Raw genomic sequence first — 21,674 nt, 5'->3', positions numbered from 1 at the left:
TTGGCCCCCCTTTAAGTAACTTACGCGAATCTCCTTCATTCGCGAAGTTCCATGAAGTTTATTCGTAGGAGTGCGGAAAACTAATAAAAATATGCATTAATGTAAAAAAAAAATAGTTTTCTTTTAATTCTGATAGAATAACTGTTCGATATTATAGCGACACAAATGTAGGTCAAATACCTATCAGTGAAAGGCTAAATCGAAGGTTCTCCGACCGGAAACGAGCCTTGAAATGGGCAGCCATTATTATATCCTTTCGCGTATATTATGAATTCATTTAGGCGACGCGTTTCAAAACATTTATTTTAACAAATATAACTTTGTTTGTGCTGAAATGGTATCATATATTCCAACGTCATTCATTATCTATATGAATAATTGGTGTTGGATCGCTCTGCATCTTCTACAGAATTTATCACGGGGAATGTTCCGAGAAATTGTTCGGATTAATCCCGGCTGCTGAATTTCACCTTCGGACATCTCGTCAAAATTCCAAATATCACCCGCACCACCTAGATGTCCGAAAATCCACAACAGCGCGATTTTTAAGACATTTTCTGCCTCGCACAACCACTCTGTGGAACCAGCTTTCGCCGGCAGTTTTTCCGAACCGATACGACTTGGGAACCTTCAAGAAAAGAGCGTACTCTTTCCTGAAAGGCCGGCAACGCACCTGCAAGCCCCCCGGTGTTGCAGATGTCCATGGGCGGTGGTAGTCACTTTCCATCAGGTGAGCCTCCTGCTCGTTTGCCACCTTATGACATAAAAAAAAAAAAAAAATTCGTGCAGGTCTACGGTAGAACCGATCGAAACCTATCCACAATTACGAACGTTAAAAATATTTAAATTTTTTGTCGACAACATGTATCCGCAAAATTCGTATAATCGTATAATTCGATATTAAATCCATGAAATTCAATGACGTGACAGTTCAACGGGCGGCCATGTTTGACGTTTACGGGTGCGTTCCAAATAATAATTTCGTGCAGGGGAACGGTAGACTCGATGTAAACTTATGTAAACTCCACAATAAATTATAGATTGTTAAAAAATACTAATTCGGAGTCAATAAAATTTATCCGTTTAATTTTATTGGTATTGTTGTTATTCAACACCACCACCATATAAATGTTTGATAATCATAAAATTTATGCAAAAGTAGTATGAAAAGTAAATGATGAGTCTTTGTTTAGTTTTAAGTCTGGTTTTCATCGAGTGGTTTGTAAACAGCTAACAGTAAGGGTTGATAAAGGCCCTTTAGCATCAGGGCAAATAATTATATTACATGCATATATGTATAGTGCATTCCAACCACAATGGAGGGGAAATGCAAATAAAACAATTTGACATATGATTGCTAATAAATGGGGTTTTTGAACGTCGATGCACAATATAGCACAGTATAGATGCACAGTATCGCATGAAATACGTAACTTTAAGGTTTGTTTATCTTTTTTCCTACTTCCACTGGAATAGGCTATGTAGTGGTATGATGTGGTGATGGTCACCTCTGGCAGCACCACCAATTCAATAACATTTATGACTTATAAATCAGAAAAACGAATAAAGATTTCAACTGAAAAATTTGCAAAAAAAACCATCAAAATCGGTTCACTGCAATATCCAGAGAAATTACGAACCTTCCTCCTTCTGGTTGATTGTCATAAGTTAATTTCTTATCCTTAGTGACAAAATGTTGTTGATGTTTAAGATGAACGTGATTTGATCTCGTCGTGTTGTAAGGATGCTTCCGGTTGACTAACGCGAAGATAAGATGCATCGACCTCAACGCACAACGGTACTTAATACGAGCTAGGGATGTCTCTAATATGTTATGACAATCGATATATGTTTTACTGTGCTTGCTTTAGCTGTGGACCACGGTTTGAAAAGTTACATTTGTAAGGAGGCCCTGGTAACAAAGTTCCCCTAAATATTTTCCAAATAAATTGACACATTTTACTGTGTAAATATTGACCGTGGGGTGTGGTGGCAGGAATGCTAGCAACATTTCCCCGTTGAATCGCAATTCCGTTCCTCTGGACGAAACCAGCTCTCGTGTCACCAGTGGAGGCAATAAGGCGATTTTTTAGACATTTTCTGCCTCGCACAAGCACTCTGTGTAACCAGCTTTCGCCGGCGGTTTTTCCGAACCGATTCGACTTGGGAACCTTCAAGTGCGTACTCCTTCCTGAAAGGCCGGCAACGCACCTGCAAGCCCCCCGGGGTTGCAGATGTCCATAGGCGGTGGTAGTCACTTTCCATCAGATGAGCCTCCTACTCGTTTGCCACCTATAACATAAAAAAGACGTGTTATACTTTTAATGAAGCTTTTTGCACCACTACTAATGAGATAATTTTCAGCCTATGCCATAAAAAAATAATTAGTACGCATTTATAATATCATTACACATATATATGTACATATACATATCAGTATGCTACGTCAAAACTATAAATTTATGGTAATCATGACCTTATTTTGAACCCAGGATCGGCTTCAAACGAAGCAACTCCTCAACGGTCAACAGCACAGACACGAAATCACTACATAGTAAAAAAAATAGCTTCCCGTTGTCTGTCTGACCCTGTGTACGCTTAGATTCTTAAAACTACGCAACGGATTTTGATGCGGTTTAACAGATGATTGATTCAAGGGGAAGGTTTATATGTATAATACATGCATAATATAGTAGAGAAACACTGATAATTTTAGAGGTTTCTAAAGTGATGTCGTAAATAAACACATTCTGTAGTATATTTAGTATCAACATTGTAACCGTGCGAAGCCGGGGCGGGTCGCTAGTGTTATATATAAACGCAAAGGCTGGATATATATATACATTTGATTGTACTGATATGCTCTTGCATCTATATTGCAATTAAAATTGTGGAAAAGATAAACTATTAAGTTTCTGGCCGGTTCTTCTCGATAGAATCTTTATTTTTAAATTCAATTCAAAACTGTAACATGACGATTCAAAAGTGCTTTTATGAGTCTACTTGAATTAAGAAGAATCTCACTTGAAGATATGAATATTTCAATAGAAGTCATTTGATCACTATTCGAGTGGTCTTGCCATTAGATTGGACCTGTCGTTGGATGGCGAATTTGTAAGCGGCGTTATTTAGGGTTGCCACTTCAAACTCATAATAATAACGTATATTTTTTTTAATTATCATTTCTTCAAAGACATATGAGTTCGTTTTATTGGTTATATTGTTATTTTATTTTAATATATGTTTTGCTCCATCACAGATAAAATATAAAAATAAAATAATATGTCGAATAGTCAGAAAAATTCTATTACAAAATACCGTACAAATCCAACGTAACACCAGTATTACAGACGTGCACTTGGCTTAGGCCCGTGTACGTCGACTGAATCCGGTAAAATTATTTCAAGTAAATTTTGAAAGTCTTGAAATTTAGCACAGTTACTCCTTGACAACGAAAACACTCGAGAGCCGAGATGGCCCAGTGGTTAGAACGCGTGCATCTTAACCGATGACTTCGGGTTCAAATCCAGGCAGGCACCACTGAATTTTCATGCGCTTAATTTGTGTTTATAATTCATCTCGTGCTCGGCGGTGAAGGAAATCATCGTTAAGAAACCTGCATGTGTCTAATTTCAACGAAATTCTGCCACATGTGTATTCCGCCAACCCGCATTGGAGCAGCGTGGTGGAATATGCTCCAAACCTTCTCCTCAAAGGGAAAAGAGGCCTTTATCCCAGCAGTGGGACATTTACGGGCTGCTAATGAACGAAAACACTCACTAAAAAGATTTTTTTTAGAATCAATCTTGGGTATGTTTCTTTGATGAAGTTTACCCGTACTGAGTCACGTCAGAAGAAGCTATATATATATTAATTATTTGTGGCAATTCATATAATTGTATATTGTTTTTCCTATGGTCAAGCCATGCATTATCCTAGCCAAGGTGCCTCGTTGGTTTATGATTACAGGTCCTGCGTTCAAACTTAAGGTCGGGACGAAAAAATCTTATTGGGTTTTTCCATCAAATATTCTCAGTAACAGTCTGGAAATTAGAAGTGTGTACACTCCCTGAGTTTGCATCGGTTGTGTCGGATTTGCCGTCCCATCGAATTGGAGGAATAGAGACTGTGTCTGTGCATACATATGTGCACGGTAATATGTTCTGAGTTGGCTGGGCTTACTTGAGATTGGGCGCCGAAACCCAAATCGGTCAGGACCACATCATCAGCCAAGACGGCATAGCGACGCGAATCAATCGAAGGTCATTTATGTCCGTTGAGATTCATTGACTTCAGTTTATTATTTCCGCAGCGATGATTAATTTACAATACCAATGAAGGAATCGACACGCTTGGCTAAAACATGGGTTTATTGTATCTGAGTTAGGCTATGGACAAATCCATAGCGAACCCGTGATGCCCTCAAATAAACGGAGTTGGTTAGTTAGTGGATACTCACACGCCACATTCAACGTCGGTTCCACACGTGTGAAGACGTTTTTGTACTGAGATAAAACAGATATCAAAATGTAATTCAAAATATACTTTATTTGTTGTGTTGAGTTCATTTAAAGCAGGTAGCTTCGGTTCGGAAAGTAGATTCTACCGAGAAGAACCGGCAATGAACTCAATAGATACTCTTTTTCATCATTTTAATTACAGAAAAAGTTAGTAAAGTACAATTAGTTTTTTATACATCACAATACAAAGTCCACGCTTTTTTCATTATCAATAAAATCTTGTATTTCGTATGTTCTATAAGTTCTTAATAGGCCAGGCTATGTGATATCCCTACCAACTGAAACCCCCGCGATGGCCATCTTCGGCACGTTTCGGGCCATCTCGGCTCTCGTCGTTATTCGAAAATGAATATAAAGATCACAAAATAACTGAAATGCTCCGATGGCGCGCTCGTCACCCCTGACCCCGAATACATTACACCGTCACGTGACGTCCACACGTTTTTATGTAACACGAATGATAATATCATGCAATATTATCTGATACGCACTCTTTAAACTTTATTCGGTTGCTGGATGACACGCGTCTTCGCTTGAAATTCAGTAAGTAACTATAACAGTACATATAGCCTTAAGAAAATTTCTGCCTCGCACAAGCACTCTGTAGAACCAGCTTTCGCCGGCGGTTTTTCCGAACCGATACGAATTGGGAACCTTAAAAAAAAGAGCGTACTCATTCCTAAAAGGCCGGCAACTCACCTGCAACCCCCCTGGTGTTCATGTCCATGGGCAGTGGTAATCACTTTCTATCAGGTGAGCCTCCAGCTCGTTGCCCCTATTACATAAAAAAAAACCAACTATGTGAGGTAAAAAGTGAATCAAACAAATTTTGACATCATCAATCAGCAATACTTAGAATCCAATGTAACTATAGACTCTAGGGACATAACATCTTAGTTCCCAAGGTTGACGGCGCTTTGACGCTTTTAGGAATGGTTAATATTAGTAGTGACAACTTATTTGAAATAATAAATAACTAACCTTTAATACTTCTATAATAGAAGTTGCTCATGTCTAACAAAATAATGAATAAATAAAATGAGGCCGAGCTGGATGATACCTTGTCATCATTTGAATAAAAAAAAAACAAATGTCAAAATAAGCGTCATTGATTTTTCATTTCGAAATGACGTGTTCTCTCATTGGTAGAACGTTAACTATGAGTGTTTCATATTACGTAAATATTTTTATAGTTATATCTGCGTGTGTGTCGAACGCTAGTAGTGTGTGTGTGACTTTTTTTTTATTAATCTATTCTATTTGAATGAATATATATTTACCTATATATACATATAAAACTTAACTTCATATTACTTAAAAATGGAAACAGTTTTTGCTTCGCGTATTAATATATTCGACGACCTCCGTGGTCGAGCAGTGTGTACACCGGTTTTCATGGGTACGCTACTCCGAGGTCCTGGGTTCGATTCCCGGCCAAGTCGATGTAGAAAAAAATCATTGGTTTTCTATGTTGTCTTGTAGGGTTGCATCCGATACCGTTACCGATATATCGGCGATACAGCAGGTTGGTTTTAAAAAAGCTTTGCTTGCTTCGTAGTTTAGTGGTTTAACCCTGAAACAGACAGACAGAAGTACTTTAGCATTTATAATATTAGTAAAGATACTTGTAATCATTTAATATATACATAACGATCGTTACGAATAAATGATCTTCTATACATATAATAAAATTGGAGTGTCTGTTTGTAATATTAAAATAACCGCTTTTTATTAAATGCATATGAATAGACGGCACATGTACAAAAATAACATTTTTTTAAATTTTTGTCTGTCTGTTTTTCCGGCTCATCTCTGGAACTGCTGGACCGATATTGACGTGACTTTCACTGGCAGATAGCTGATGTAATAAGCAGTAACTTTTATTTTAGAATTATATATAAAATAAAAATAAAGTTACGCTGCAATGTCCAAGTAACTTAAATTCAAAAGCGCAAGAAGTCGCGGGCACACGGATTATATTAGATTATATAACGCCATGAAGTAAGCGAAGATCACGACCACGCGAAGGTCGTTCTAACGAGCAATTATAGTTTGTTGACCTTTCAAAAGAGTAAATATTATGATTTTAAATTAAAAAATGTAAGATTTACATTTAACACCATAAAAACGAAATCAATGTTTGAGATACATTGTCCAAAGTTAATAAAAACTTCGTACAAAAGGTAAAAAATTGGATTTTCCCATAGAGCGTTCAAAATGCCTCTGTTGCCATTTGTAAAAAAATATTAAAGAACTCTTGTGATAGAACACCTCGGGAATTAAACGATCTCATCCTGTCTATTTATTTTTGATATTTATGTAAATAAACATAAATTGGCCGAGATGGCCCAGTGGTTAGAACGCGTGCATCTTAACCGATGATTTCGGATTCAAACCCAGGCAAGCACCGCTGAATTTTCACGTGCTTAAGTTGTGTTTATAATTCTTCTCGTGCTCGGCGGTGAAGGAAGACATCGCGAGGAAACCTGCATGTGTCTAATTTCTAAGAGGAGGCCTTAGCCCAGCAGTGGGAAATTTACAGGCTGTTAATGAAAAAATATAAATTGTCAACAAAAAAACCCGTCGAGTTTCTTTCGCCGGTTCTTCTCAGGTATATAGGTCATTTTCTTTTCCGATTTTTTCTATATTAAATAAAAAAATATATGATTTGATTTGATTCATCGTAGCCGAATTTCAACGTAATCGCTGCCCAGTTTACTAAAACAAATATCTAGTCTAGTCTTTTAAATCAAACCAAATCAAACCAAATCAAATCAATTTTATTCAAGTAAACTTCACAATGAAGCGTTTTTTAATCGTCGATATTTAAATACTACCATCGTATCGGAAAGCAGCCTCCAGCGAGAAGAAACGACAAGAAACTAGTTGCTCTTTTCAAATAAACATATTTACAATTCTGTTTTTAATTTAAATTTAAAAACAATAATTAGTGTCCTGTGATGGAACCCGGGCCTATGTCCAGGCGTTTTTTTCTAAAAAGTTCTCTTTTAAGGAATAGTAAGACTTATTTATTAATTTAGTCTTGATAAACTTTTTAAATTTCGTAAATGGTAAATTGGTTACATTTCCCGGTATCCTATTATATATGCGTATACCATTGCCCAAAAACGTTCTCCGTACCGTATGCAAACGGAAAGTAGGGGTTACAAGTTTATTCTTATTTCTTGTATTATTAATTTCGATGCGTAATCGAAGTTCGAATCGGAATGGTATCGGAAACCGATATAAATGATTATATTTCGTTCCCTGATTCCTGACTGTATTTTAAGTGCATTCGAAACGAAATGTTCTAGAAGCTTCGATTTATATTTTTTTAATTAGTATCTATATAGTGATATAAAATCTCTTTTTTTACTGAGTACTGATCCTATCAGTGCGTAAGTACATGATTGTACGGTGCTAAATCTGTCGACGTGACGCAATGACAGACAGATTCTAATGATTACGCTTATAATATTGAGGTACTTTATATATTATGACGTCACAAACAATTGTCTCAGTAGCAACGTGGTATTTTATATTTTTTAATTTTTATTTAAATTATAATTGGCGTGAACTTTACTTTTGTATACTATATTCGATATGTAAATGTACAAAAATGTGATCGGTTTTTTTTTTTTTAGTTAGGCATTACAAAAACGTCTCATTCACTACTTTAACAAACAAAAAAAAACAGTATTTTTTTATTTTAAAGTTGTAATAATGAAGCGTCAATGGTTTACGGGCCTAGCGATGTACAAAAAAAATCGTGAGATCGGTCTTGACCCCTTGGGCTATTGCCGTCCCCACTTCTAATACAAGTAGATAAGCTTAAAAGGAGGTGTAAACAGGAAATTAGTAATTCCTTAATAATTTAGGGACATTGCTACATCAGCCGAGATGGCCCAGTGGTTAGAACGAGAGCATCTTAACCGATGATTTCGGGTTCAAACCCAGGCAGGCACCACTGAAATTTCATGTGCTTAATTTGTGTTTATAATTCATCTCGTGCTCGGCGGTGAAGGAAAACATCGTGAGGAAACCTGCATGTGTCTAATTTCAACGAAATTCTGCCACATGTGTATTCCGCCAACCCGCATTGAAGCAGCGTGGTGGAATATGCTCCAAACCTTCTCCTCAAAGGGAGAGGAGGCCTTTATCCCAGCAGTGGGACATTTACGGGCTGCTTATGTAACATCTCTTTAAAAAAAAAGAACAAAATTAATTTTGCGAACTTATTTGTCTGCTGTATGATTTTCTTATCGAAGTACGAATACGAAGTATCTAAAAGGTCAAATTTGAGTTAAGAGCGTTAAAAATAGCTTAACAAAATGAACTTAAATTATCGGCGACTTAAACTGGGTCAACGGTCCTCAGCGGCGTGGTCTGTGGAGGCGTTTGACCTTCACTCGCCCGTGATCTTGACTGTTAGTAGCGAAGCCAGGTGTACCTCGCGGATGTATACCTATAAGCGGATCACGTAGGTACCGCTTAATTGGACATGTCCCAATTTTACTTATTTTGAGCGGGACTTTCCATTATTATTTGAACTCTGTCGATTAGTTTCGATCGTCAGGTGTCCATCCCCCCTTGGGAGGTATTTGTTTTGTTGTCCGGACACGTCTTGAATCTTGATTTTTTCGAAATCCTCTTCATCATCAGGAGATTCATTCAACATATGAAGTTTTCTCACAACGTTTTCCGGGTATACGAAGAATTATAATCAGAATTTAAGCATATGTAATCTTTAGTGGTGCTTGCTCAATTTTGAACTCACTACCTTCGGCTATCACTGGGACGTCTCGCCTTATGAGCGATATGGTATAAATATATTTAATATTGAATCGGTTATCAATTATCACGCTCACCGTGATTCATTGTTTACTTTATATATTATTTGTTTTTGATAACGAAATTATTATCTACTAGATGCAAAACCCGGCTTCGCTCGGGTGAAATAAATAGAACAAACGAAAAAATTAAATTACTGAACGCACCCGTAAGCGTCAAACATGGCCGCCCGTTGAACTGTCATGTCATTGAATTTCATGGATTTAGTAACGAAACATATCGATTATACGAATTTTGCGGGATATATGTTATCGACTAAAACAATCATTATTATTTAATTGTCTATTGTACGAAATTATTAATATAGATCATTTTTTTGTCTCGTGTTATTATTGTTTTACAACTTTTATGGGTGATTTCATGATGATCGGTTCAGTAGTTAAGACGTAAAAGCGTAACAAACAGTCAGATAAAATTTCTTCCACATTTATAATATTATTTAGATTACAAGTTTGGTCTTAGAATCAGTTTGGAGATGTAAATAATGTTTTAACGTCACCAGTTGACCACTTACCGTCAGGTGGGTTCATCATAAAACCAAACTTATGACTACTAAGCGCCATCAAAGGCCTGAATTACATTGAGCGCTAAAATTTTTGAACCGGCAATCATCGGTTAAGGTTAACGTCTCCCCAATGTGCTATCTCATTTCATAAAATATTTTCGTTGAAAATTATTATTATGTCAATTCTTTATTAAAGTTTACGACACTAACTCGATAAAAATTTCGATAGTGATATTTCGTTTATTTATTTAAATAAAATGTTTTACATTATTAAAAAACAAAAAAACGAAAATATCACAGACGTGCAATTCATTATTCTTGGAACAAAACACAACATTCACAAATTCTAACCCGTAATTCTATATTTAAAATATTTTCGTAGATTAAATTGTTTAATCAGCCTTTATTGCAGTCTATAAATATCTTTACAGTTATCGAAATTTGAATTTCAAAATTAACGCTGCATGTCTGAATGTTTTCGAAATTTAAAAATAAGAATGTTTTTTTTTTTATAACTCATTAATATAAAACGTGAAAACGCGCTATCGAAATCCTTTATTAAATAGCAAAGTCCGCTTTTTTATGTTAAGACATGCGAATGGATTACGATGTAAAGGCACCGCCACACTTCGTTTTTTGGATGTTTGTTGACACTAGAACGGCGGAACCATTGTATTAATTTATATTCGACATTAAATGACTTCCTCCAATTGTAGTCCAAGATATATCATTTAGGTAATAAACTGTTGCTTAACTAACATTGGTATAACTTCCCACTCTCAGGCAAAGACCACATAACCTAGACGTATTTTTGAATCAATGAAATTATCATATAAGTATTTAAATAATAAAGCCGGAACGCGTTGAACAAATGTATAATATTATTGAGCAATGTTTTTATAATAATAATATTAATAAAAACTCAGTAATCACAGCGAAAACAAAATTAAATAACGCGCCATTAAGACGACAGACAGCTCACGCGATATCATACCATATTAAATCGACCAATCACAACAACCTGTTTTTAGCGATTCCATACTTAATTATAAATATATTAAAAAGTACAAAAAACAAAAATACTTTTTAGGCTGAATAATGATATACGCGTACACATTTTATCTCCTGCAATAAAATACGGAAACAAAGATAAACTTATTATTATATTTTTATTCAAGTTCTAATTAACGCAAATTAATTATTAACTACTTACAAAAGTCTATTTCTAAAAACGTAATTAGTAAAATTTAACATTGGAATGTAAAAGTTTTAAATTAAAGTCTTGTCAAAAAAATGTGATATGGTATTCGGTATAATGTTGTGGTGTCCTTAGCACAAAATGACGCGGCTTGAGAACGGTGATCAGTGATCACGCGATACCACACCATCGCTCTCGGCCAATCACAAGGCTCCGTCGATCGAGTCGCGCCGCGTTCCACATTCAAATTTCAATTTTCTGAATTATAGATAGTTTATTTTATTAAAATCTTTGAAGATTTGTAAATATTCGTAGATTAAAAATATGATGTATCATTTTCATATTTAATTATAATTATTATTATGTTTTACAATGACAAGGGAATGAGAATTAATTTTATTTTTAGGATTACTTTATAATTTTTGTGAATTTTAGCAGCCTGTAATTTTCCCAGTGAGCTAAGGCCTCCTCTCCCTTTGAAGAGAAGGTTGGGAGCATATTACACCACGCTGCTCCAATGCGGGTTGGTGGAATGCACATGTGGCAGAATTTCGTTAAAATTAGACACATACAGGTTTCCTCACGATGTTTTCCTTCACCGCCGAACACGAGATGAATTATAAGCACTAATTAAGCACATGAAATTCAGTGGTGCTTGCCTGGGCTTAAAAACGAAATCATGGGTTAAGATGCCCGCGTTCTAACCACTGGGTCATCTCGGCTCTTTTTGTGAATGAATACAATTAAAAATAAAAGTACAACAACCGCTGTAAATATCTCACGGCTGGGCCTAAGAGATCTCCCATTGGGGAGAAGACTTGGAGCTAATTCCACATGTGGTAAATTTAACACATGCGTATTTTCCTCACGAGGTTTATCTTCACCGCCGAGCACGAGATGCATTATAAACACAAATTAATTCAAACATATGAAAATTCAATAGTGCTTGAGTGGCGTTTGAACCCGCAGTCATCGTTTCCAATGCAAGCGTTCTAATCACTGGGCCCCCTCCTATCCAATATATTATGTGATTAATTTTAACATTAGCATACAAATATATTGATTGATTGATAATATATATTATAAAATTGTTATTTTTTGGATAGTGACAAGAACTCGCGACCTTTCGTCATCGGTGTTGCCAGGATTTTATACCGAGAAGTCCGACGAGTCTAAAAAATAAAATGATAAATAATATCGTTCTTATTTTTTTTTTAATTTTGTTCTAGAATATGAAATCACGCTTGTCACATCGATATTCTAAATTTAAATCGAATCTCAACGGAAGTTTGCGGCTTCAAACCACAAACTCTATTGAATTTTCCTAATTCTAATTTGCGTTTAGAAATGTCATTTTTGGCGGGAAGGCAAACACCGCGAGGATACTAAAATATAGTAAATCTAGTTGGAACAGATTTGCCTTCGCTATAAAAATATTATATATTAAATATCAGACGAAAATAAATCACAAAAAATATTATTTTAAATGAATAACAACAAAACCAAAAAATAGTTTAAATAATCTTTTTCTAAAAGCTAAATACTTCTCGCTGATTAATCACGAAATCTCAGAAAAAATAACGCCTACAAACTAGATATTTGGCAGGTAGGTTCCTTATAGGGTGTAGACATACGCTAAGATTTACCAAACTCTACCCCTAAGGTTGTAAAACAGGTCTTGGAATTTTGTGTTTTATTAATTTCGAGCGGCTAAAGCCGCAGGTTCAGCTAGTATTGAATAAAAGTTTATAGAAAGAGACCGAGAGATTGAAAGGAAAGAGAGGGAAATGTCGCGTGGATGGCGTAACTCTTTTCTCTTAGGTGACGATTTCTGCCAGTTCACTTTACTATAAACTGCGTATAAGAACTTCGTTCCAAAATCTGCCACATTAGATACGTATATCGCAGACCCAGACCCAATATTGGAATAGACTCAGGGTCGGATCTACCATGTGGCTTATTGGGCTTAAGCCCAAGGCCCGTGGATTCAAGCTAAGTCAAGATAAAGGGAAAAATAGACGATAATGCGAAAGAATCCATAACTTTATTAAATTAAACAGATTGGTTTGCAGCCCTGCGAGTCCTGCAATTAATCAAACCCATTCAATTAATTTAATTCAAGTCTACGTTCAGATATGTCTTAGATGGGCCCCTAAGTAGTGCTACTACCCCTAAACTTACGGTCCGGCCCTGAATAGACGGCTACTCCTTTTATTGTTATATTATTTATCTTTTAATAAGTGTATACACAACGAAGGTCAACTAGCTTCTCGTCCCGACTTCGCTCGGCTATATCAAAGATCCCGTCGTACATGATTTACGAAATTAACTCGCAAACGGAATAATTTCTCCCCGTTTTGTAAATCGGACCAGTAGTTCCTGAGATTGGCGTTTCCAACCAAACAAACTCGACAAAACAATATTAGTACAGATAACTCAATTTCATATAATATTTAATTGTTTTTTTTTTTGTTCCAGAATAACAAGACAAAAGCTCTATGACGCGGAGCCAGCGCAAATAGTTACGAATACTAAAACAACATGTCTTCGAAGGCTATTTATGAGGCCACTGGCAAGGATCTAATAAACAGGTAAATTTTATTATCAAAAGTAATTGAAACATAGACTCATAAAAAACCATAGCCCATTCCAATATAAGTAGAAAAAAAGATAAACAAACCTTAGAGTTACTCTTTAGCTCAGCTGTATTGTGCACTACTAAGAGTTTATGATAAATATATCTTTATTTATAATACAACACTACACTTAACTAGTTATATCCACTGTACACATACAGTTTAATTTTACTTCTAAAATTACTATAATTTTTAAGTTTCGTCGACGTTTAATTTTTACGACGGCGATTTTTTCGCAAATCCATAGTGAATATCAGAAATGAATCAAGCTCTTGACCAATGATATCGCGTCAATTTGCTGTCAAATGTTGTTTGTTTGGCTTTTTTCCTGTTATGATTGGAATAGAGTATACGTTACATTATGTTTACAGTAATATGTATAAAAGTACCGACATATGTGTGTATACCGATGTCGGCCTGATGCACACATATGATGAAGATAAGCCTTACCTTACCTCAATGCAAAGCCAATCATCATCATCACCCTCACCACCATCCTTATCGTCATCATCATCACCATCGTCACCATCGCGCTTCATGCTTATAATCCTCATTATTATCACCACCAGCACCGTCAAAACCACCGTCACCATCACCTTTATCCTTATGATTGCCATCGTGACTATCACCATCATCATCGCCACCATCACAATCATTATCGTCACCATCTCTCCTCATGTTTGTAATAGTCATAATCATTACCAACAGCGCCTTCACCATCACCACCACCACCCTTTACCGTCATCATCACCCTTATAATTATTGTCATCATCACTACCACCATCCACAGACATAATCCGACGTACAACGCTCCCTTCAGGTTTAAACATTTGATCAAACGTCCTATAATCAAGTATCAAGATTTATTTCCCTTTTTGATAATAATAATTAATTCTACAACCAAAAAAAACTAAGAAACTAAAACCAAACATTATATGTAAATTGAAATTGTTTTTAAGTCTAATTTTCAGTTGTTTTTTTTTCCTCAATGGAGCGATAGATAACACAAGAAAATAGAACGATTTGATAAAAAATATATTTAAGGAAAATCAGAAGAAAATAATTCTTAATCTGCTAACGGTACTTACAATCTTATCTCTGGTAAATACTTAAATCAGATAGACACAGAGAGGAAAGTGATCTATTAAATAACAACCTCGGTCCTTCGGTATTGCTTGCGTGGCACTTTTAATTCTAAATTCCTCGTGGATATGACAATTTTTGGGCACAACCCTTTGACACGCTCTGAACAAATATTTCAAATCGAATTTATTACGATTTAGGTTATAATATTCTTTTTTTTTAATGACATAAGTAGGCGGACAGGCGAATGTGCTACCTGATGGTAAGTGGTCACCACCATAGACAATGGCGCTGTCTGAAATATTTACTATACCCTACATCGCCAATGCCCATACCCTGGGCATTGGCAACTAAGATTATTCCCTTGTATTTACACTGGCTCACTCACTCTTCAAAGCGGAACACAACAATACAGAGTACTGATGTTTGGAGGTAGAATATCTGTTGTGGGTGGTACCTACCCAGACGGACTTGCACAAAAATCTACCTACCGAGACAATCAATACAGTATCAGTTGATAGTACGGGTCGATTGCGTACTCTTTATAACTGTTTATACACTTGCGTTTTGTGCTTATGTATGTATTTTTAATTTTAATTAAATACGCCATTAACCTTGACAACTAAGATGGTATGTCCCATGTGCCATTGTTGATGGGCGGTGGTGACCGCTTACCATCAGGTGGCACATGGGCTCGCCCGCATACCTATACAATATAAAAAATATATTTTTATTTTTTCCAGGCACATAGCTTCCGGAACAGCTCTGGTGCCATGCAGGTTCGCGGTGTTCGAACAGGGCACTGTATGGGAGGATGAGCTCGGCAAGAACCCGTGGCTGAGCAAGGAGGTAAGCTATATGTACACTTACTATACACGGGAAACATCCCCATTTCCCATCCCTTAAAGAATTTGTCGAAACTGTACAAATCAATTTCAGTTACTATGAATCAAAATGAATGTTACATTATTCTTGAATAATGTAGGATGTGAAGTATTTTATCATATAATCTAAATCTGTATACATTTAATAAAATTCGAGTGTCTGTTTGTAATATTAAAATAACCGCTTTTTACTAAATATATACGTATGCACGGTATATATACCGAAATAACTTTTTTTCTATTTTTGTCTGTGTGTCTGTTTGTTCCGGCTAATCTCTTGCACCGCTGGATTTTGACGAGACTTTCACTGGCAGATAGCTGACGTAATAAGAAGTAACTTATGCTACATTAATCACGACATCTCAGAAACTATAACGCCTACAAATAGTTTTCCTTAGTAACAAAATGCAAGCGTGCGAAGCCGGGTCGGGTCGTTTGTGCATTATAAAGTTACACGACATAATCTCAAGAGCTACTTATCCGACTTGAATAGTTATTTTTGCGTTGAATGATTTTTTTTATAAACAGTTGATTCTACTAATTTAAAGCATACATTCAGCCAAACTTTTTGAAGATCCTTTTTCGAGTTTTTTTAATGAATAATGTTTTACAAACGAACATTAGACAGAGTGGCGTCGACGTCATCATATCAAATAAAACAAACATTAATAATCGTTATTATAAGGGTTGATACAATGAGAGAAAAAACAAATAGACAAATACAAAAAAAAAAAAGAAACGAACAAAATAATTGACACGGAAAATAAAACAGAATAAGCCTATTGTATTAAGTTTTTTTTTTCGCTTCTTAAATGTTAGTTTTTGTCCAAAGGTTACTTATGTATACTCTATTCCAACCATAATAGGAAAAAACCAAACAAACACGATATCATTGGTCGAGAGCTTGATTAATCTGTGATATTCACTATGGATTTGCGAAAAAATTGCGTTTTAAACGTCGACGAAACTCGAAAAAGTCGAAAAATTTTGAAGTGGATATAAGTAGTTAAGTGTAATAGTGTTGTATTATGAATAAAGATATATTAATCATAAACGCTTAGCAGTGCACAACACAGCTGAGTTATTAGCAGATCACATAAAATACTTAAATCTAAAGTTTGTTTATCTTTTTTCCTGCTTCCATTGGAATAAACTATACGGGCTATAATCACAGGAGTTGTTAAAATAAACTCAATATATATTTTCAGCAATTAGTGGTCAAACCCGATCAGCTGATCAAGCGTCGTGGTAAGCTCGGTCTGGTCGGTGTGAACAAAACGGCCGCGGAGGTGAGGCGTTGGCTCTCCGACCACAGCGGCAAGGAACAGGCGGTCGGCGCGGCTTCCGGGAAACTTAGACGTTTCGTCGTCGAACCCTTCGTGAAACATGAGTCGGTGAGTGAAAACTTCATGCATCATCATAGCCTAGGTGATTCAGTGGTAAGGCACGTTAATCTTGACAACGATTGCGGCTTCATACCAGACAAACATCAAAATTGTGAAGCAGTTGTAATAAATTTTCAAGTTATTGTTTGAATTATAGATAAAAAAAATAATCCAGTTTCCTTTGAAATATAACTAAATATTTTAGAAAAACATGTAATTTGCATAAATTACATTTTTTTTAATTTACCGATTAGATTGAGATGTTGGTCCAAGAGACATTATTTTTTTTTACAATACACAGTACAAAGTCTAGGTTATTTTAAAAGCAATTAAATTATTATGGTAAAGTTCTCATAAGAATCTATTTAAATGAAGTATGTTTTGTTTTATCATATAAAAATTATGTTCCAGAACGAGGAGATGTACCTGTGCATCCAGTCGGGGCGTCGCTCCGACACCATCCTGTTCCACCACCAAGGTGGCGTCGACGTGGGAGACGTGGACGCGCTCGCCATCAGACTCGACGTGAGTGGCACTGAGTGGCACGCGCACGCAGACACACGCACCCGCGTTTCACATACACATGCATGACATACGTACGCACGGAAGAGCGACTCACGCGTGTATCACTATATAATTTTGTCTGCCTCGGCGGCTAGGTAACTAGTATGCAATCTTGGAGATCAGATCACGAGGTCTTGGGTTCAACTCACGGGTGAAGTCAGTAAACCTACTGGTTCTACCATTTACGTTTTTATATCAAGAAGTTCTGACCCTACACCTGTATTTAGACCCACACACACGCACACACAAACGAATATTACATAATACTAACAACGGGTTTATTTTCAGGTACCAGTGGACACGTTCCCGACTGGCGAGGAAATTGACCGCGTTCTTTTGAAGAACGTCAAATCGACCACCACGAAAAGGTATGTGTGTGTCCTACATGTGTTTGTGCTTATTTTGTAAATAATCTTATTTAAAAACTTCTTCTCTTCGATAAAATGATCGGTTCGTGGAGTTAGTGTTTACAAAAATAACTTAAAACTCATTTTTATGGGTAAAACACCGTTCAATTCACACTCAAATGTAGAATTTTTGAAGACATGCTTAACAAAAAATTTTTCAAGTATCAGTAATGTTTATTTAGGATTTTTTCAATAGATTCTATTAAAAAGAGACTAAGCTTTTGTACATTTATTTTTGTTTAAGTAACTTTAAAATAATTGGCTCACAATTTGTTTAAAAAGTGTCCTGAAAACAGCAATCCGACATCGTTTTAATTCACGTGTTCTTTTGATTCTTTCAGGATTTTGACAACGTTCATCCTATCCTTATACCGGGTGTTCGTAGATTTATACTTCACGTACATGGAGATAAATCCAATAGTGATCACCAACGAGCGCGTATACCTGCTCGACTTGGCCGCCAAGCTGGACCAGACCGCGGACTTCATCTGCGCCAAGAACTGGGGCGAGATCACCTTCCCGCCGCCCTTCGGTCGGGACGCGTATCCCGAGGAGGCCCACATCGCGGACCTGGACGCCAAGAGTGGGGCCAGTCTTAAGGTGAGACATACACTTACTCGGTCATATATTCTACCGCCAAGCACTCCTGCAGATCAGTAAATCACCCAGTCTAACTTCAGACACAAGGATCACAACATCTAGTTCCCAAGGTAGGTGGCGTACTGACGATGCCAATGCCTACAGGTGGTGGTGATCACTCATCATCAGGTGGCTCATTTGTCAGCCTGCCTACCTATTATACCTGTATACCTATTTTGAATATAATAAAAAAAAAACATATCGACAATGACGTTAAGGTCACAGAACTTAGTCAATAGACCATCCTTTAACACTTTCACAATGCTAAAAATAATCAAAAGGCTGTAGTTATAAATTAACTGTGTGAAAATGTTTCTCGGGCCGCAGCTGACGGTGCTGAACAAGGCGGGGCGCGTGTGGACGATGGTGGCCGGGGGGGGCGCGTCCGTGGTGTACACGGACACCGTGTGCGCGCTGGGCGCGTCCGCCGAGCTCGCCAACTACGGGGAGTACTCCGGCGCGCCCACCGAGAGCCAGACCGCCGACTACGCCAAGACCATCTTCAGCCTCATGTGCCGCGACAAGCATCCCAAGGGGAAGGTATGCGACACTACTTGAACTTATATTCTGATAGTCTCACTGAGATTTGCGTTCCAAGTGGTATATTTTCAGTAAGTTATTACTGTATTTAAAATATAAGCGTTTCTTTTTATTATATGTTACGCCGACGCCGACGCAATTTTTACATATAGGGAGTAAACACCTTTGCACTTTATTCCGTTAGCCTTTCTTTAGGATAGCTTGCCTGAAATCAGTCAAGAGAACTATCTCTATATGTATGTAATAATTCGTGGCATTAAGACAATTGTAACAAACTTCACATATATTTCTATATGTAGGTGCTGATCATCGGCGGCGGTATAGCGAACTTCACGAACGTAGCTGACACATTCCGTGGTATCATCACGGCGATCGAGACTTACAAGGACGCTCTGCTGCAGTACAACGTCACCATATTCGTAAGAAGAGGTGGTCCCAACTACCAGGAAGGGCTCAGGTGACTAAGTCCGCCTTTAATTGATTTATTTAACATTATGTAGACTGGCACAAATTGGGCCAACTTCCACCTGAAAACTGTAATAAATAATATCCATTCCATACATCGCCAATATACCATGAGTCTTCGCAATTTTGATGAAATATGATTGCAGATAAATTAAAGTACGTAAATAGGTAGGGTCAGCATAACATTCAATAACAATGTATTTAAATACGACACAAGTCGATCGTACTTAACCAGGACGAAGCCTTACCACCAATGTCTACCCAGCAAAAAAGGGCTTAGATTTTTTTTTTTATGAAAATTCTTGCATAAACAGATATATATTAAAATATTTCATTTGTTTTCGACTTGTTCGACTTGATTATGAAACAAAAAAAAGTTTTAGTATTACTAAAGAAATATTTTTAATTGATTTATAAAAATGAAGGAGTTCCACGTACGTTATCCTATTAAATGAGACTCTGAGAACAAATTAATCAATGTATAACGAATGTTTCCAGACAAATGCGTGAGGTCGGTCACCGGCTCCGCATCCCCATGTACGTGTTCGGCCCCGAGAGCAACATGACGGCCATCGTGCGCCTCGCGCTCGGACACGCGCCCATCCCGCCCGACCACCAGCTCGACTACGCGCCCAAGCAGCTGCCCAAGCCGGAGCCCCCGGTGAGCCCGCCGACACACACGCCCCCCCCCACACACACACGCACGCACACATCTAAGCAGCTGCCCAAGCCGGGGTCCCTGGTGAGCCCGCCGACACACACGCCCCCCCCACACACACACACGCACGCACACATCTAAGCAGCTGCCCAAGCCGGAGCCCCCGGTGAGCCCGCCGACACACACGCCCCCCCCCCACACACACACGCACGCACACATCTAAGCAGCTGCCCAAGCCGGGGTCCCCGGTGAGCCCGCCGACACACACGCCCCCCCCCACACACACACGCACGCACACATCTAAGCAGCTGCCCCTGATTGAAAGAAAAAAACCGTATTTATATATTTTTTAAAGTTTTTCAATCCCGACTTATGTATATTATTCCTATCCGCAGCCGCCAAGCAAGGTGGACTTGCCCGTGCTCACGGACGCATTACTGGACCTGGCGTGCTCGTCGGCGCCCACCCGGCTGGACCTGGGCCAGCAGCTTTCGACCGCACGGGCGCTCTTCAGCGACCGCACGAAGGCCATCGTGTGGGGCATGCAAAACCGAGCCATACAGGTAATGCTCATTAATATGAATACAATTATTGGCTGGATTGCCGGTTCGTTTCGGTAGAATCTATATTACAAACTGGAGGTAACTTTACGTTCAAAAGTGCTTGTAAATTGACTGCGTTCTTAAATTATATTTAATGTTTTCAGGGTATGCTGGACTTCGACTACATCTGCCGTCGCTCGGAGCCGTCCGTGGTGGCCATCGTGTACCCCTTCACGGCTGACCACAAGCAGAAATACTACTTCGGGAACAAGGAGGTCTTCATACCAGGTATGATTATTTATTTAAAGCTTTATTCAACGACATAAAATATTTATATCGTACAAGAGGCTTGTGACTCTAGAATCTTACTTCGAGCACAAGGGACATAACAGCTTAGTACCCAAGGTTGGGGCGCATTGGTGATGTAAGAAGTGCTTAATAATTCTCACAGTATCAATGTCTATTGACGATGGTAACCACTTATCATAAGGTGACCTATTTGCTCGTTAGCCTATGTTTATTATATATATATATATATATATAAAAAAAAAAACCAAGCAACCTCTTTATCAGTCTTTAACACACGAGGCAGGTGCCGTAGGAAGTGCAGGATCGTGCTTATACGTGCAATAGAAAATTAAAAAAATTAAAAAAAGTATAATCATTTCAAAATAATCATACACATATATTTTTTTTAATTCATAAGATTAATTTACAAGATTGTCTAGTGCAGCCACGAGTGGTACGTTAATCTTGTAAAGTAATTTGAATTAAAATCCTGTCAAATTTTTCACTGT

General features: G+C 37.5%; 1 protein-coding gene across 3 annotated transcripts in view; it reads left to right on the top strand.

Moving 5' to 3' along the window:
• LOC125074894 (ATP-citrate synthase) overlaps nt 1–21,674 on the top strand; it is a 53,705-nt gene that overhangs the window by 24,039 nt on the left and 7,992 nt on the right. For all 3 annotated transcript variants that reach the window (XM_047686383.1, XM_047686381.1, XM_047686382.1), the window contains exons 2-12: nt 13,553–13,665; nt 15,537–15,642; nt 16,886–17,071; nt 17,474–17,587; nt 17,915–17,994; nt 18,375–18,633; nt 19,000–19,212; nt 19,512–19,669; nt 20,176–20,338; nt 20,731–20,898; nt 21,042–21,165. In XM_047686383.1, the coding sequence (XP_047542339.1) occupies nt 13,616–13,665; nt 15,537–15,642; nt 16,886–17,071; nt 17,474–17,587; nt 17,915–17,994; nt 18,375–18,633; nt 19,000–19,212; nt 19,512–19,669; nt 20,176–20,338; nt 20,731–20,898; nt 21,042–21,165 (1,621 nt within the window). In that variant the 5' untranslated portion in view covers nt 13,553–13,615. The remainder of the gene's footprint in view (nt 1–13,552; nt 13,666–15,536; nt 15,643–16,885; nt 17,072–17,473; nt 17,588–17,914; nt 17,995–18,374; nt 18,634–18,999; nt 19,213–19,511; nt 19,670–20,175; nt 20,339–20,730; nt 20,899–21,041; nt 21,166–21,674) is intronic.

This window comes from Vanessa atalanta, chromosome 28 (assembly GCF_905147765.1).
Source record: "Vanessa atalanta chromosome 28, ilVanAtal1.2, whole genome shotgun sequence".
NCBI lineage: Eukaryota > Metazoa > Arthropoda > Insecta > Lepidoptera > Nymphalidae > Vanessa > Vanessa atalanta.
This window is presented reverse-complemented; position numbering and strand designations above follow the sequence as displayed.